This window comes from Aegilops tauschii, chromosome 5 (assembly GCF_002575655.3).
Source record: "Aegilops tauschii subsp. strangulata cultivar AL8/78 chromosome 5, Aet v6.0, whole genome shotgun sequence".
In the NCBI taxonomy this organism is placed as follows: domain Eukaryota; kingdom Viridiplantae; phylum Streptophyta; class Magnoliopsida; order Poales; family Poaceae; genus Aegilops; species Aegilops tauschii.
Window position 1 is genome coordinate 230,016,499 of NC_053039.3, and position 14,363 is coordinate 230,030,861.

At 45.3% G+C, this 14,363-nt stretch overlaps 2 protein-coding genes across 2 annotated transcripts; one reads left to right on the plus strand and one right to left on the minus strand.

Moving 5' to 3' along the window:
* Positions 1–7,851: 7,851 nt before the first annotated feature.
* Positions 7,852–11,682, minus strand: LOC109777504 (pentatricopeptide repeat-containing protein At2g13600-like). Its single transcript, XM_073500128.1, has 2 exons — positions 9,265–11,682; positions 7,852–8,524 (listed from the first exon to the last, which is right to left on the minus strand). The coding sequence occupies exon 1, from the start codon at positions 11,635–11,637 to the stop codon at positions 9,796–9,798; it is 1,842 nt and encodes a 613-aa protein (XP_073356229.1). The 5' UTR covers positions 11,638–11,682; the 3' UTR covers positions 7,852–8,524; positions 9,265–9,795.
* LOC109777503 (uncharacterized) lies at positions 8,116–8,820 on the plus strand. Its single transcript, XM_020336130.4, has one exon. It carries the CDS (start codon positions 8,116–8,118, stop codon positions 8,551–8,553), a length of 438 nt encoding a protein of 145 aa, XP_020191719.1. The 3' UTR covers positions 8,554–8,820.
* Positions 11,683–14,363: the final 2,681 nt, after the last annotated feature.

Here is a 14,363-nt window from a genome sequence, read left to right on the forward strand (position 1 = left end):
CCCACTTACACCTTCGTGGCTTAGACTATAAATAGACCACCTCCACCTCCTTTCTAGGGTTAGCAAAGTGATAGCTCATTTGTATGTGAGCTTTGCTCCTACCTTCTCCTCTTGCGAGAGAGAAACCACCACTCCCATGGAGTTCAAGACCTCCATGTGAGAAGATCCTGCGAGATATATCGATCAAGACCCCTTCACGGGCGGCCCCCTTCAAGACCTCCTCATGGAGATGAACTTTACCTTGTATTTTTCCTTTTGTTGTTCATATACCTTGTGGATCTTGTGTATTTGATTGTCTAGCGGATGTGTGATTGGATTTGTTCTTGAGTGTTTCCCCTTGTGTTTCCTCTCCGTTCTTCCCCGTGTTCTTCGAGGGATCCCACTCCAATCGTGAAAGATCGGCCTACACCGGGTTAGCCCCGTATCAGACCAGCACACCAAAACAACAACTGCCGCCATTGAGGAGAAACTTAGATCAAAAGGAACCAGCCTGTCGACACACGAACATAGACGAACAAATACCGCATCCACGTGGATCCACCGAAGACAAACATCCCGACCGAATCCCGCGAGATTTGCCGGAGACAAACCTCCACACGCCCTCCGGTGATACTGGAAGCACCACCAGGACAAGGGCTAGACAGGAAGAGCAACCGTCGCCTCGTCTCTCTGAGCATGACACAAACCCTAAGAAAACTCAGAAAAGCATAAAAAAACGAAGCCCTCCCATTGGCAAAGGCCGGGATCCACCATATCTACATGGCCCTAAGGCCACGGGAGACGAGGCAGATCGACGTCAGCGTCTGTGGGAGGCAGAAGAAACTCTAGCGGCAGGTGGTCTAGCGGCGGGTGGGTAGGAGCGCTCTTTCTTGGCGCTAGTAATTAGGAGTCATTTTCTACTTGGAAATTAAGTATGGTCGTAAGCCATGACTAATCTGCTACCAGTCCACTAGCCTAGTGGAGTACTACTAGCTAGTAGGGGCTAAGAATATGCTCCACCAAGTCTAATATTTTCTCAACAAGATTTATAATCAATGCGCCCTAGATATAGAAAACGCCGAGTTTTTTAATGACAACACATGATCTAGTTACTTTGACGCAGTCACGAGTTTGCAAATATCTCAACCTAATAAGATCGGCTTGGAGAAGGAGTCAGATAATATAATGGTTTCTCGCAAAAGAAAAAGGAAACTCTCACTAGATCTATTCGTGAGATAATATAATGCCCTACATCACGTTGAGTAGTATGTACATACATAAGAGCATCTTCAATAGTAAATAATGTAGCAAAACTTATAGCAAAAGAAGGATTATAGGGTATGAGAGAGAGAGAGAGAGAGAGAGAGAGAGAGAGAGAAAAGGTTTTTGGGCATCGTGACTGTTGTTGCTTTTTCACATAGCCCAAAAATGATGCACAAAAAATTGGAAAAGCAATTGAAACATGAGACCCAACGGTGAGGAGGCCGGGATGTGGATATGACGCTCGTCGGGAGCCAAGCTCGATTTCGACCGCAGAGGTCGCCCACGCTTAGATGGTCGTGCATATGGTTTTTGAACTATTTAAAATAAAGTGCTCCAATGCACCCGTGCTATAAAAATCCATAGTCAAGAAATAAGTCACTCTGGTGATTTTGATGATGATATAAGTAACTATACGTGAGCTACACAAAAATGATAAATCATTATTTCGAAAATGATGAACAGTGCATATATTATTCGCTAATTAGCAATCATTGTTTTTCATTTTTTTTATTTTTATGCATCTCACACGTTTATTTATTTCATCACCAAACTTTACGTGTAACATACATCCATATGAACATGCTAAACTGTTTTTCATTTTTTATATACTTTTTAAATGTGATTTTTGAACTATTCAAAATAAAGTGCTCCGATGCACCCGTGCTCCAAAAATCCACACTCATGGGTTAAGTAGGTACTAGTAGCCAAAAGAAATGCATGATATGCATCTGTAGTACTCCAATAGAAATTGCTTTGGTAGGACGAATATCCATTCATTGTACCAAAAATATCGTTATCAGATTAGAAAATGATACGACAAAAGTTTAGTGTGTCATATAAACAATTCAAAAAATATTTGTTCTGGTTTTATGAAACATACAATGTGTGTTGCCTAAATTGATGGGGCACAATGCACATGATACCAGTTTAGTACAATAAGAACTCCCCAATGCAATAGTGTAGCACTTTATTTGTTCATTTGTAGAATCTCAACACAAAGTTGTCGCTTGGATTTATGCGAAATTAAAATTTTCTTCTCTTTTCATGTGCTATGATGTTGTATCATAAGGCTGCCCGTAATGGGAGTATTATAAGCACATGAAAAGTGGCGGCGCTCCCGCCTCCGCTGGATGCGGCGATCCTCGTTGGTGATTAGCCGCGGGGGAGGCTCGAGTTCCTACGCTTGCTCGCACGTCCGCGCGTCCGAGAAGTTCATCTGCGCCCGTGGCCTCCTGAGACGCCACGCTGCCTCATCGTATGCACGGGCGGTCTCGAACGTCTCGAGCCCGAGGCGTGTATCGCCTGGAGCGTATCTCCGCGTAATACACGCCGGAGGGGCGGAGGCGGACGCCGCGGAACCCAGAGCTGCTCCGAGGGCGCAGCGGCATGGCGACGACGGGGGAAGAAGGCGCGGCGGCGGCGAGGCATCGGAAGAGGCGAGGAAGAAGGCGCGGCGGGAAGACGAAGATGGCGGTTGGCGCGCGCCCATGTGCGGCTTTTATCCAGCACGCTGGACGACGCGCGCCAAAATTGCCCTGCGCGATGCCGCTTTTTCCCGCGCGCGCCATTTTTCCCGCACGCCGAACTTTTGCGCGTATGCTAGAGCGCGCCAAACGGACGCGCGCGCCAAATTGTCATTTTTTACAATGCACGGGTAATTTACCGCGCCTGTTGGAGATGCTCTTACTAGTACTCACTCCGTTATTATTTAGTTTGCGTATTAGCTTTGGTCAAAGTCAAAAGCTTTGTAAACTTTGACAAAGTTTATAGATCAAAATATTAACATATACAATGACAAATCAATACCATTAGATTCATTATTGAAAGTACTTTCACAACATATAGATTTTTTATGATAAATGATTATAATTTTTTAAATAAACTTGATCAAAGTTTACAAAGTTTGACTTCAGTCAAACCTAATATGCAAAGTAAATAAAAACGGATGGAGTATATGGTACTTCCCGTTACGAGCAGCCTAAGTATGATATTGCAACTCTCTTTTACATCATTAATTGCAGTGCCATGTCATACGTCTGCTTAGACACACTCGACGTGCTTAATTACCCACTCTCTAGAGGTTTTGAATTGGTCTTCTAAGGTAGTTTTGACTGAGCAAGTCAGTGCCCATATCACTTTATTTTGTCCGTCCGTGATGATAACAAAATCCCCATGTTACCGCGAAAAAGGTCCCATAGTGCGCACTAGAGAGATAAAATGTGCAGACGAAGAAAAGTGCAGGCAAAGATGACAGAAAGGAGGATCGTAGTGGGGCTTGGGAATGTGCTGATGGCTACTTGATGTGATGGACGCGCTTTTGTTGTCTTGCGCTAGATTCGATCTCCTGCTTACGTCGTGCCAACGAGAAAAACGGCTCATGCTTGCTCAAACAATCTAGCCGGCCGTGCGATAATGTGGTGTGGACGCCTTTCTTCTTACAAATTTTACACTAGTATGATATTAAGAAAATAGTTCTCATGGTAAATCTAACAATTATAGATTGCATGAAAAAATTAAATAAACCTGAATCACTTCTTTTTTTCCATTTCCTCTTTTGCAGTATATTAGATAAAAACATCCCTTACAAGAGCACCATTAAAAGAATATGAAATCACAAGCAAGTCCTTGATGAAATCAACACCATATTTCCTTCTACATCCACCGGCAGTATGCCGTGGGCAAAGCTTGTAGCCACCTTATCAGAGCAACCTTAAAGAAGCGGTTGCTGGGAAGCCGTTGATGTAAAACAGAAGACACCAACGACCAAAATGTGAGCAAATCGCCATCCCGAAGAAGCTGGCACCGAGAAGGGGTAGAAGATAATCCCATCTCCGGAGAGAGCAAGGAAGGGGATACAAACCTCTCAAGTCCCCAACAGAGCCACATATGACTGAGCCTCGTCGGAAGGGGAAGAAACCAGAGAACAAAAACACATGGCGACGTTGTTCCCTTTGTAGGACGCCATCGATCATGTAGATGAGACGAAGACAAAAACAAATCCCAAGATTCGGCCTTGATTGAAGCTCAACATGCCCTCCAAGAGATGGGTCTCCAAATTCCTGTATATACGATGTGTAACAACATTAACGCTATGTACCATACTCGCTCATTTGGGTTTATATTTGTTAGAGTTGTGTCGAATATAGTGTACAAGGTAGGTTACAGTTGGACTATGAGTTGTGTTGTGTTTACAGGGTACGGAGTCGTGTCCTGGTAGGACACTTGTATCCTAGGTCTCTCATATATAGTGGGGGTAGACACACGATGTAACATATGCCAACATAATAGCACAGGAACGCAGGGGAAGCCAGCGGCATGTGCCGGCGTCCAGGGCGACCGGGTGCGGTATTGTAGCGGTGTCATGGGGAGGAGCACCCATAGTCAGGCCCCAGGGATGTAGCCATATCGGTGAACCTCGTTAACAAATCTCGGCATCGTGCTCGTGTGATTGGTTTGGTCATCGGGTAATCGACGGGGCCTCGAATTTATTCTAACAATATTCTTACAATACAATAAATGGAAACAAAGCAAGAAAAGGCTTACCACGCTATGAGAAATGAACTTAACTTTGTGCAAAGAAAATTATTATTTTTGCTTGTGCACATGTGAATTCATGTTACTCCCTCCTTCCATATATATATATAGGGACTAATATATTTTTTGAGGTTGTCTTTGACTATTATAAGATTAATAATATGTGAGATGTATAATGTGAAAATTATATCATTAAAAGCTCTTTTCCCGTACGAATTTAATGGTGTGCTTTGTGTAACTTGCATGTCATATATTATTGACCTAACATGTGATCAAAATTAGCCTTCAGAACGCATTAGGCCCTATATACATGGGAAGGCCCTATATACATGGAAGGAGGGAGTACGAGAAAAATGATAATGTATTTTTTAAGTTACTTTACTATAATCTCTTCTTTTGAGGGTTTTACATAATTAAGTTGACACACGAACAAATCATGGGCTAGAATTTTGCCAACTAATGGCACTAAATGTAAAGTTTGATTTTATGATAATTATGGACATACTCGAGATGACCGAAAGGCCATGTAATTTCAAAAGATTAACAGAACACGTGTTTTGTACTCATGTAGATATTATCATAAATGTTGCAATTTAATAGTTTCCAGAACCTACCTATGCAGACCATGTAAAGGAACACACATAACACATCAAAGGTGCACGTTTAGGCATACAGAAAAATCGCTGATTAATTAAGAATTACTTACTAATTAAACATAAAACGATATGGTGGAATTGATGTTTTCATAGGTTGGTAGTGGTGACAATTTGGTATCATCATCACGTAGCGCTAATGGAGTGAGGTTGTTTTCTGTGCCCATAATTATCACCACTACACGCGCACAAAATTTCGGAATGATGTTTCATGTTTCAGCTGCAAAGTTGGAAACATGCAAATGATTCTTAGCTCCACTACATTCTACTCCCTCCGTTCCTAAATATAAGCCCTTTTAGAGATTTCAATACGAACTACATATGGAGCAAAATGAATAAATCTACATTATAAAATGCGTCTATATACATTCATATGTAGTCTTTATTTAAATATCTAAAATGATTTATATTTAAAAACGGAGTGAGTACTCCCTCCGTTCTAAATATAAGTCTTTTTAGAGATTTTAATATAGACAAGTACATAGACATATTTTAGAGTGTAGATTCACTCATTTTGCTTGGTATCTAATCCATATTAGAATCTATAAAAAGATTTATATTTAGGAACAGAGAGAATATAAAAGATAGCACAATTACAACATGGATTAGGCCTGCCCCAAAATGTTGGGCCCCGCATGCATGCATGCTAATGTGTTCTCACCTCTTACTTACAGCACATATGGTAGGTTGTTGCTATTGCCGACTTCAATTCCCTCCCAAGAAATTATTCCCCTTACTGCCACTAATTACCATCATGTCCAGCATGTAGTCACTATAGGTATCCATGAAGGGAGGGATATGCCACATAAATTAGCGAACAGTTCAAGGCTCAATTTAAATTGAGACTGACTGTGTTACTACCTTCTTTCCAGTTTATAAGGTTTGCATGTATTCCTAGATTTATAATTTGACCAACATAAGATGAGTTATATAGTCTAAAAATTATATCATTAGAAAGTAAAAGATTCAAAGTTTTTAATGATCTATATTTTGTGATATATAACTTGTATTACGTTGGTCTACAAAGTTAAACTGTTTAAGAAAAAAAAATTGGTGCTTTTCGGTGCCTATATATTATGTGGGACCCCGTGACTTCCATCCGGCCAAGAAGATGGTGCCACATCTGTCCATAAACTTCAATCCATAAACAATGAGAATTGTTCATAACTGTAGCATTTCTCGTGAAAAGTGCGCTCGCTCTTGTAATGGTTATAGCATGTTGTACCGACGGCGCACCGGGGCGGGTCGACGGCGGCGGCGCGGTGATGGAGGGCGCGCCTTGGTGGCCGGGATTAGCGAGGTCGAGGCCAGATCTGGGGCCGGGCGGCGTAGGCTGTTGGTCTCCGCCCCTGCCATGGCCACGATAGGTGGTGGTGCGCCGCCACAGCGGCTGGCTGGTGGGCGGGCCGGAATCCGAAGGCTACTACGGCTGGACGGCGGCAGGCAGAGTAGCTGGGCTCCTCGGTGGGCTTCCTTCGCGATTGGCGGTGGTCCTTCGGGTCTCTTCTTGCCGGGGGGAGAGTGTATGTTGGTGGCCTCGTGTGGAGCTGTGCTCGCCGCCGAGGTAGGGCGACACAGGAGGTGTCCGATGGGGAGACGGGCTGGAGGGATGGGATGCACCAACGAGCTCGGGCCACCCGTCGTTGGCACAGGGGTGTGCCGGCCTGGATGCGTCTGCTCCCCGTCCTTCCGCGTTCCCCGGCTGTGTGTGGGCTGGCAGGCTTCGGCGTTGTTCGAGGCGGGACGTATGCTGCGGTCTGTTCGGCTGGGTGTGCCCTTTGGCCCAAAGCCGGTCACTTTGGTCGGTCTTGGGGGTGTCTGGATGCAGGGCGGCGACCCTGGCGGCGGGAGGCACGACGTTCATGGGCGGAACTTGCGCCTCGGGTGCGGGCGAGCGGCCATGGCCACTTGGGTGGGTGGTCGCTAGTGGTTGGCGAAGCTAGGATGCGTCGGAGGGGTGGGCGTGCTGGGGTACATCACTTGCCCAATCTTGAATTGGCCGACGGCGGCGGCGTCCGTGGACACCCTATCCTTCCTGAAGGCTCGGTTGCGGTGCCCCTACTCCTTCGAATTGCTCCGAGTGAAAACTCGATCTTTGGGATCGGATGGTGGCGGCTATCAGTGGTCGTTCCCTTCTAGGAGACACCATCTTGGAGTCCTTGTTCCGTCATTTTTCGTCTCACCTCTCCCCGGAGGATTGGAGGTCTCTGTTGGCTCCAAGCAGATCATCCTCGTGCATGTGTAGTGGCTTGGTAGTCGTTGGGGTGATGTGGTGATGCTCGGCACCCTTGTATCTTGCCTTGGGTGTGTGTGTCGAAAGCCTTTTTTGATGTTGTTGTACGGAGGAGGCAACTTCACTTCACTTAAGGTAGGCTAAGGTCCAAGGCCGCTTTATTAAAAGGCAGAAAGAGAATTTCTCGCAAAAATGAAAGTAAGTAGAGAAATGGCATTCGTGAAATAAGATCTTAAATATTTGGACATTCTCTACCATCACTTCTTTTCTTTTTTTCTTTTCTTTTTTTGCGGGGGCTACCATCACTTCTTTAAATAGAGCACTCCACTGGTCCGTCCAACCCCCCACTTACACACACTGCACACGAGCACTTGCGAATTGTGATCTTTCCACTGCGCGTGCTTCCCTCGTAGCTCACCACCAATCTGCTCGCAGCTCAGCTCATCGTCGGCCATGGGGAACTGCCTGGTGATCCAAGACAGAAAGGAGATCAAGGTGATGAGCGTCGTCGACGGCGAGATCCTCAAGGCGCTCCCGCCACCCCTCTCTAAGGGCGCCCCCGCACGCGTCTCCGGCTCAGACCCCGACGACGAGCTCCGGGCGCAGAAACAACACCTCAACCACGTCCGGGTGGGCGACTTGGGGCAGCTGCATCGTTTGTTCCCCTCCGACGTGAAGGCGCCTTCCGCCGCCGCTGACCCTGGCGCCGTCATGAGGGTGAAGCTTGTCATCAGCAAGCAGGAGCTCAGGCGGATGCTGGGCAAGGACGACATGGTGGCTCTCATGCGAAGAGGATCGGAAGATCAGCAGCAGGAGGAGATCGGTTGCTGCAGAGGGTGGCGGCCTGCCTTGCACAGCATACCTGAAGGCAGCGGTGATTTATTCTATTAGCAGAAGAAATTAACTGGCGATTTTGGGAGCTTGCTGGAGAAAATGCATATTGGATAATAAGCATCAGAAAATATGCATGTGTGTATGTATATATTTATATATTCACATAGGAAAACAGAGATCATAGTTGGCTAGATTTGCTAGTAGTTTTGAGATAGGGGTTATCTTCAGGTTGTCTTGTTAGGTAGGTGCATGCATCCATGTAAGACAAGGTGAAGATAGTCTTGGAAATCAAACGAGACAATATAAACTTAATTATTGATGGCATATTCTCGTTGTTAATAAGCTTTTTTCCCATTATTTCACACGTGTTCTAGTTTGCTATGTGTCAGTAATGCCAAGCCTCGCCCTTCTTGGCGATCGAGATTCATCAAACAGAGATTAATTTTGGGCATGTATAATGGTTGATAAGTTAGTTTTATTTTAAACCTGTCATGTAATCTAGAGAAGGCAATAAAAATACGATGTATAATGGATTATTCATTATATCTCTAGTAACTAGTCTATACCTAAATATGTGGTTAGAGATATTGTTGCTAAGAGATCATCCCTTAATTAAGAGAAGGTAAGCCTTTTTTCTGGCTTCTCTCTCCACCTCATCATTTATCTCACATGTCACTTCCTATGATAACACGGGAAATGCCCTTTGGCTCTCAGTTGATTTATGTGAGCAAAAGGCCTCGCAGTAGTTTCAAACATACTGTAACTCACCTGTTTGTCAGGAAAATTGACTTGCACAGAGGAACAATGATCCACGATGTAGGCAACACCGACTTGTCCAAACTATATAATCATAATTCGAGTCAGGATCAGTAGAAGTGACGAGAAAATATAACCATTGTTGGCAGAAGTCCTAGCTCACTTCTACTTCAATGAATACATATCCCTTTTTCTGCAGAAATAAGTCAAACAGATATCCAACAGCTTAGCAGATACTGAACTGTATACGGATTGCTGGCATATAACACACACACTTCCATGTGTTGCTAGTGGTGTTTAGTAGTATGCTGAAGCGGTGGGTAGGGCTATTTAAATGGATCAAATCATACTGGTTCTGCCTGAGATTGCTGCCTCAAGTACTGTGCAAAGAAATTAGGCTCTGAAGTTCCTTTGCGGCCTCATGCCTCAGAAACTGGAACACTCTGCCATTTCAAAGATGCTGAAGGCAAAACAGTGAACATCTACTGGCATGCTTCGTGTAGCATTCTTGTTCTGATGATTCTTTGGGAAGGCATGACACTCTCAGCACAGCGCAAGCTGGTCTTCAACAGGATCCACTACAACACGCATATGATCAAAAAGTTTGTCCAGCGTCCCATATATCTCATTTGCCTCACAGTGAGACGTGTCATCAGCAACAAACATGTGCTTCGCATTCTGCACCTCGATCCAACTGCAAGCTTGGTCCTTCTTCAAACCCTTCTCCTTCATAATCCCCCTGATACGGCGGGCATCATCCCACTGACCTGCCGCTGCGTAAATGTTTGACAACATGACATACCGACCGCTGTTTCCAGGCTCCAACTGGAAAAGGGACTCCGCCACTTCCTCTGCAATCTCAATATTGCCGTGAACACGGCATGCGCCAAGAAGCGCCCCCCACGACCCAGTTGTACCTGGACCAATCCTGGATGACAAACCTTTGATGAACTCGCTTGCTTCTTCCAGTTGATGGTTCCGACCAAGAGCATCTATGAAGGAGGCATAGTGTTCCGCCCTTGGTTCAACACCATGGTACTTCATTGATTCAAGAATCTGACGGCCATCAGAGACTAGACCGGCATGACTGCAAGCCGTTAGGACAGCAAGAAAAGTAACATAGGTTGGCTGCACTTCAGCTTCAAGCATCCTTTTGAACACAGCAAGTGACTGCTTCCCCTGGCCATTGTGCGAGAACCCTGTCACCATGGAGTTCCAGGAGATGAAGTCCCGTTCAGGCATCCGTGCAAACACTAACATGGCAGTCGCCATGTCACCGCACTTGGAGTACATGTCAATGAGGGCATTGTGGATGAAAATGTTGAAAGGGTCTGAACCGATGCAGCGGCGCAACATGAAACCATGCACTTCCTTCCCTCGAATAACAAGCCCGAGCTTGGCGCATGCACCAAGAGACGACACCAAAGCAAACGGTGTTGGTGCCATCCCCTGAACCAGCATCTGTCGAAAAAGTTCCAGAGCGGCATCCTCCTCACCATTCTGCTCGTGCCCAGAGATGAGTGCCGTCCATGCAATTGTGTCCTGCTCCGGCATCATGTGAAATACCCGGACTGCCTCATCGATCCTCTTCGCACGGCAGTACCCTGCAATCATCGATGTCCAAGAGACAGTGTCCCGGATGCTCATCTGGTTGAACAACGTCCTGGCGTCCTCCACCCTCCCGGCCTTGCTGTAGGCATCCACCATTGCATTGGCCATAATGACCGTCACCTCCACCCCGGACACCACTACCGCGCCATGCATCTCTCGGAGTGGCCTCACGGCTCCCATCCCAGCGCAAGCGCTCGCCACGCTGACCACTGCAAAACGGTCGACGGCCACCTCCGGCCCCAGGCACCTGTCCCTGGCCAACCGGGCGAACACACAGAGTGCTTCCCTCTGCCGGCCGTGCCGCGCTAGGGCCGAGATGACGGTGTTGTAGGATACAACGTTGCGAGAGGAGGCAGGCATTGCGTCAAGCAGGTGGAGGGCGTCGGGGAGGGTGGCGGGGCCGCGTGAAAGCGCGGCCAGGAGGTTGTTGTAGGAATGGGCATTCCTGTACGGGAGGTCTTCGAAGGCTGCGCGGGAGGCCGCCGGGGAGTTTAGCGTGGCGTAGAGCTCGACGAGACGGTTGGAGAGGAGGGTGTGATGGTTGAGCGCCGTCTTTACGAGGAGCGCGTGCGCGGCACGGCCGAGGCGGCGGACGTCGCCCACGGAGATGGCACGTTCGATGTGGTGGAGCACCGTCTCGACGTTGACGCCGGCGGCGGTGGCGGGTGGAGTAGCCGCGGGCGTGGGGCATGGCGGCAGGTGGACGGCGAGCGTCGGCAGGAGACGGCGCATGCCAGAAGCAGAGTAGCGGCAACTATCGGGCCGGCCGCCCATACCCTACGAATGCTGCCCGGTCTTGGGCCACGAGGGCTCGCACAAACTTGGGTTGAAAGTGAAACCGTGCTTCTCGTATAGAGAGATGAGATGTACTCCAACCTGGCGCTCAAGGGGCTAGCAGGGTTTCTCGTACCGCTCTTGTCATCATCTGAGTATTTTTGTCCCCTCGCTTTCAGCTGCCACCTTGACGCTGAGAGACGGGGGACATCAGATTTTCAAAATCTTTTATATCCTTCGTCAATATTTAATGATCACCATAGTTTTATAGAATATAAATTTTTCTCGTTCTTTTTGGCACTGCCACGAGGTTAGAGAATTTTCTGTCCTTGTAAATTCGACTATTCGGATTTGATGATGTTGCTGTGTCAATTTTTTTGTTGGTTTGATTTTTTATGGAGGTGAAACTTTTCATCGACATCATGATAAAGATATAGTGATTCGACGCCCTACACTCTTATTATTGGGCGACTCAATGTGCTTTCAAAAACCATTATTGATAATGTTGTGCGGGTGAAAGAGTGACAATATCGTTACTCCAGTCTAATTACAACCTCTTTATCAAAGTCTTTGTAGTATTTCTTCGAACAGAGATTGATACCGCAAAAAAGGTGTTTATAAGAGGTTTCATTGTAATTCTTAGTCATAGAAGTTACTTTGTATTTTCTTAAATCTTAGATTCAAATCAGTGTATCTGTAATTATTATGAGTATCAATAAAGTTAGAGTTGTTTCTTAAAAAAGTTATGAGTATCAATAGAGGTGTACCTTATGTGGTCGTTCTTTATTGTGACCTAATAATAAAGCACGAAGTGCTTTGCCTGCTCACCGTCGTGTCATTTTACAAAAAGGAAACCCTTTATTTTCTCTATTTTTTGCATTTAAAAAAACCCCGACATTTCATGTAATCAACCCGTCGTCCATAGTTAAGTCAGCTGAATCGTTTGTTTGTTTTAACAGAAAACCCTTAACTTTTCGGTTAATCAATCCGCAGTTTATCTAAAACAAAATTATCCATATCTTTTAAACAGTAACTCTCATTTTAACATGTTATATATGAAATTTGATTAAAAAAATGTGTAGAATCTAAATATGATGTTATTTTCAGATATTAGTATTTCTAAAATATTAGTTTTGGTGCAAACTTAATCTATAATGCACGGTCCATTTTTCTTTCATAACGGCAGCTATCCGAATTGCAAATAATCACCCATAAAAACCAGATTAAGAGGAAAGAGGAAATAAAATATCTATAACTACGCATGCACACCTCTGAAAAACCTCACGGGAAAAACAACATATTTCTCATCTTATTCCGAGCGAGTGTGCGCGCGCGGAGAGAGAGACCTTAGGACTGACCACATTCAAACATATTTTCGTTGTGTGAGCACTGAGGCCAAAATCGGCAACACAAATGTGATTCCATGTGAAAATAAAGGACGTGAACTTATTAGGGTCTTGAGTCATTGCTATTGGGTTAAGAGTGTGTATTATTTTCTCTCCTGTTGCAATGCACGGGGTTTCTTGCTTGTTATTTTTTACAGGAGTATCAACAATCTTTACAGGTGGATCTTTCATCCACCCCACACACACCTTACTTCTAACTAGTTTGCCTAAATCATGTGCAACATAATTGGACTCTCTAGGAGCATGCTAAAAAATAATATGCGGGAAATCACACGCAAGGTGATATATATCATAAAAACTGCCGCCGGTAGACCAAAAGAGCGACCTCCATTCTTCATTGTCTCTATCACCTCGATGTTGTCGGAGTTCACCTCTACGCGGTTACACCCGATTGTAGTTGCCAGATTAAGACCAAACCGTAAGGCCAGTGCCTTGGCCATAAGTGCATCTCCGCACCAATCAATTTCCCCGTTCCTGCCGCAATGAGTCTGCCATTCGAGTCTCTGATGGCAGCGCCATACATGCCCTTGAGTAAGTCTGGGTCAAAATCCCCATCCACGTTTAGCTTCACATAATTGCTCCTTGGTATTTCCTAGCAATGTCGCTTGATCGTCGCCTTTGCATCACTCGTCGTAATATAGTTAGCAACCAAAGCTCTGATTGACATTGCTGTGAACTTAGGTTCCTGGACCTTTTCATTATGCACTAACTTTCTCCTCTCCCATCATAAATACCAGGAACTAATAGCAATTACTTCCGTTGAATTTCCCATACTGACGACCACACATTCTTCAGCTGGTTGTAGCAATAAATATTCTAGCACAACTTCTCCCACATGACCCACAACACCTGCTTTACCAATAGCAAAGTCCAAACCTAGTAACCGCCATACCTCTTTAGCTTTTGCATAAGTGAATAACAACTGCTTGGTATTCTCCACTGCTATACCGCATGCAGGACATTGTCCACTGATTTTTACATGTCTGTTAGCCAAAGTTACCCGACATGGTAGCGATCCTAACAAAGTTCGCCAGAGAAAAAAAATTAACCTTGGTAGGACAGCTTAAGCTCCAGATCGACCCCATTCATACGTCTCCAACGTATCTATAATGTTTTATTGTTCCATGCTATTACACTATCAATCTTGGATGTTTTATATCCAATTATATGCAATTATATATTATTTTTTGGACTAACCTATTAACCTGGTGTAGGGGAACATTGCATGGAAAAAAATTCTACGCACACGCAAGATCTATCCATGGAGATGCATAGCCACGAGAGGGGGAGAGCATCTACATACCCTTGTAGATCGCTAAG

What these genes read in the sequence shown, in the direction of transcription:
- LOC109777503 (XM_020336130.4), top strand. Translation starts at nt 8,116, where the DNA reads ATGGGGAACTGCCTGGTGATCCAAGACAGAAAGGAGATCAAGGTGATG.
- LOC109777504 (XM_073500128.1), bottom strand. Translation starts at nt 11,637, where the DNA reads ATGGGCGGCCGGCCCGATAGTTGCCGCTACTCTGCTTCTGGCATGCGC.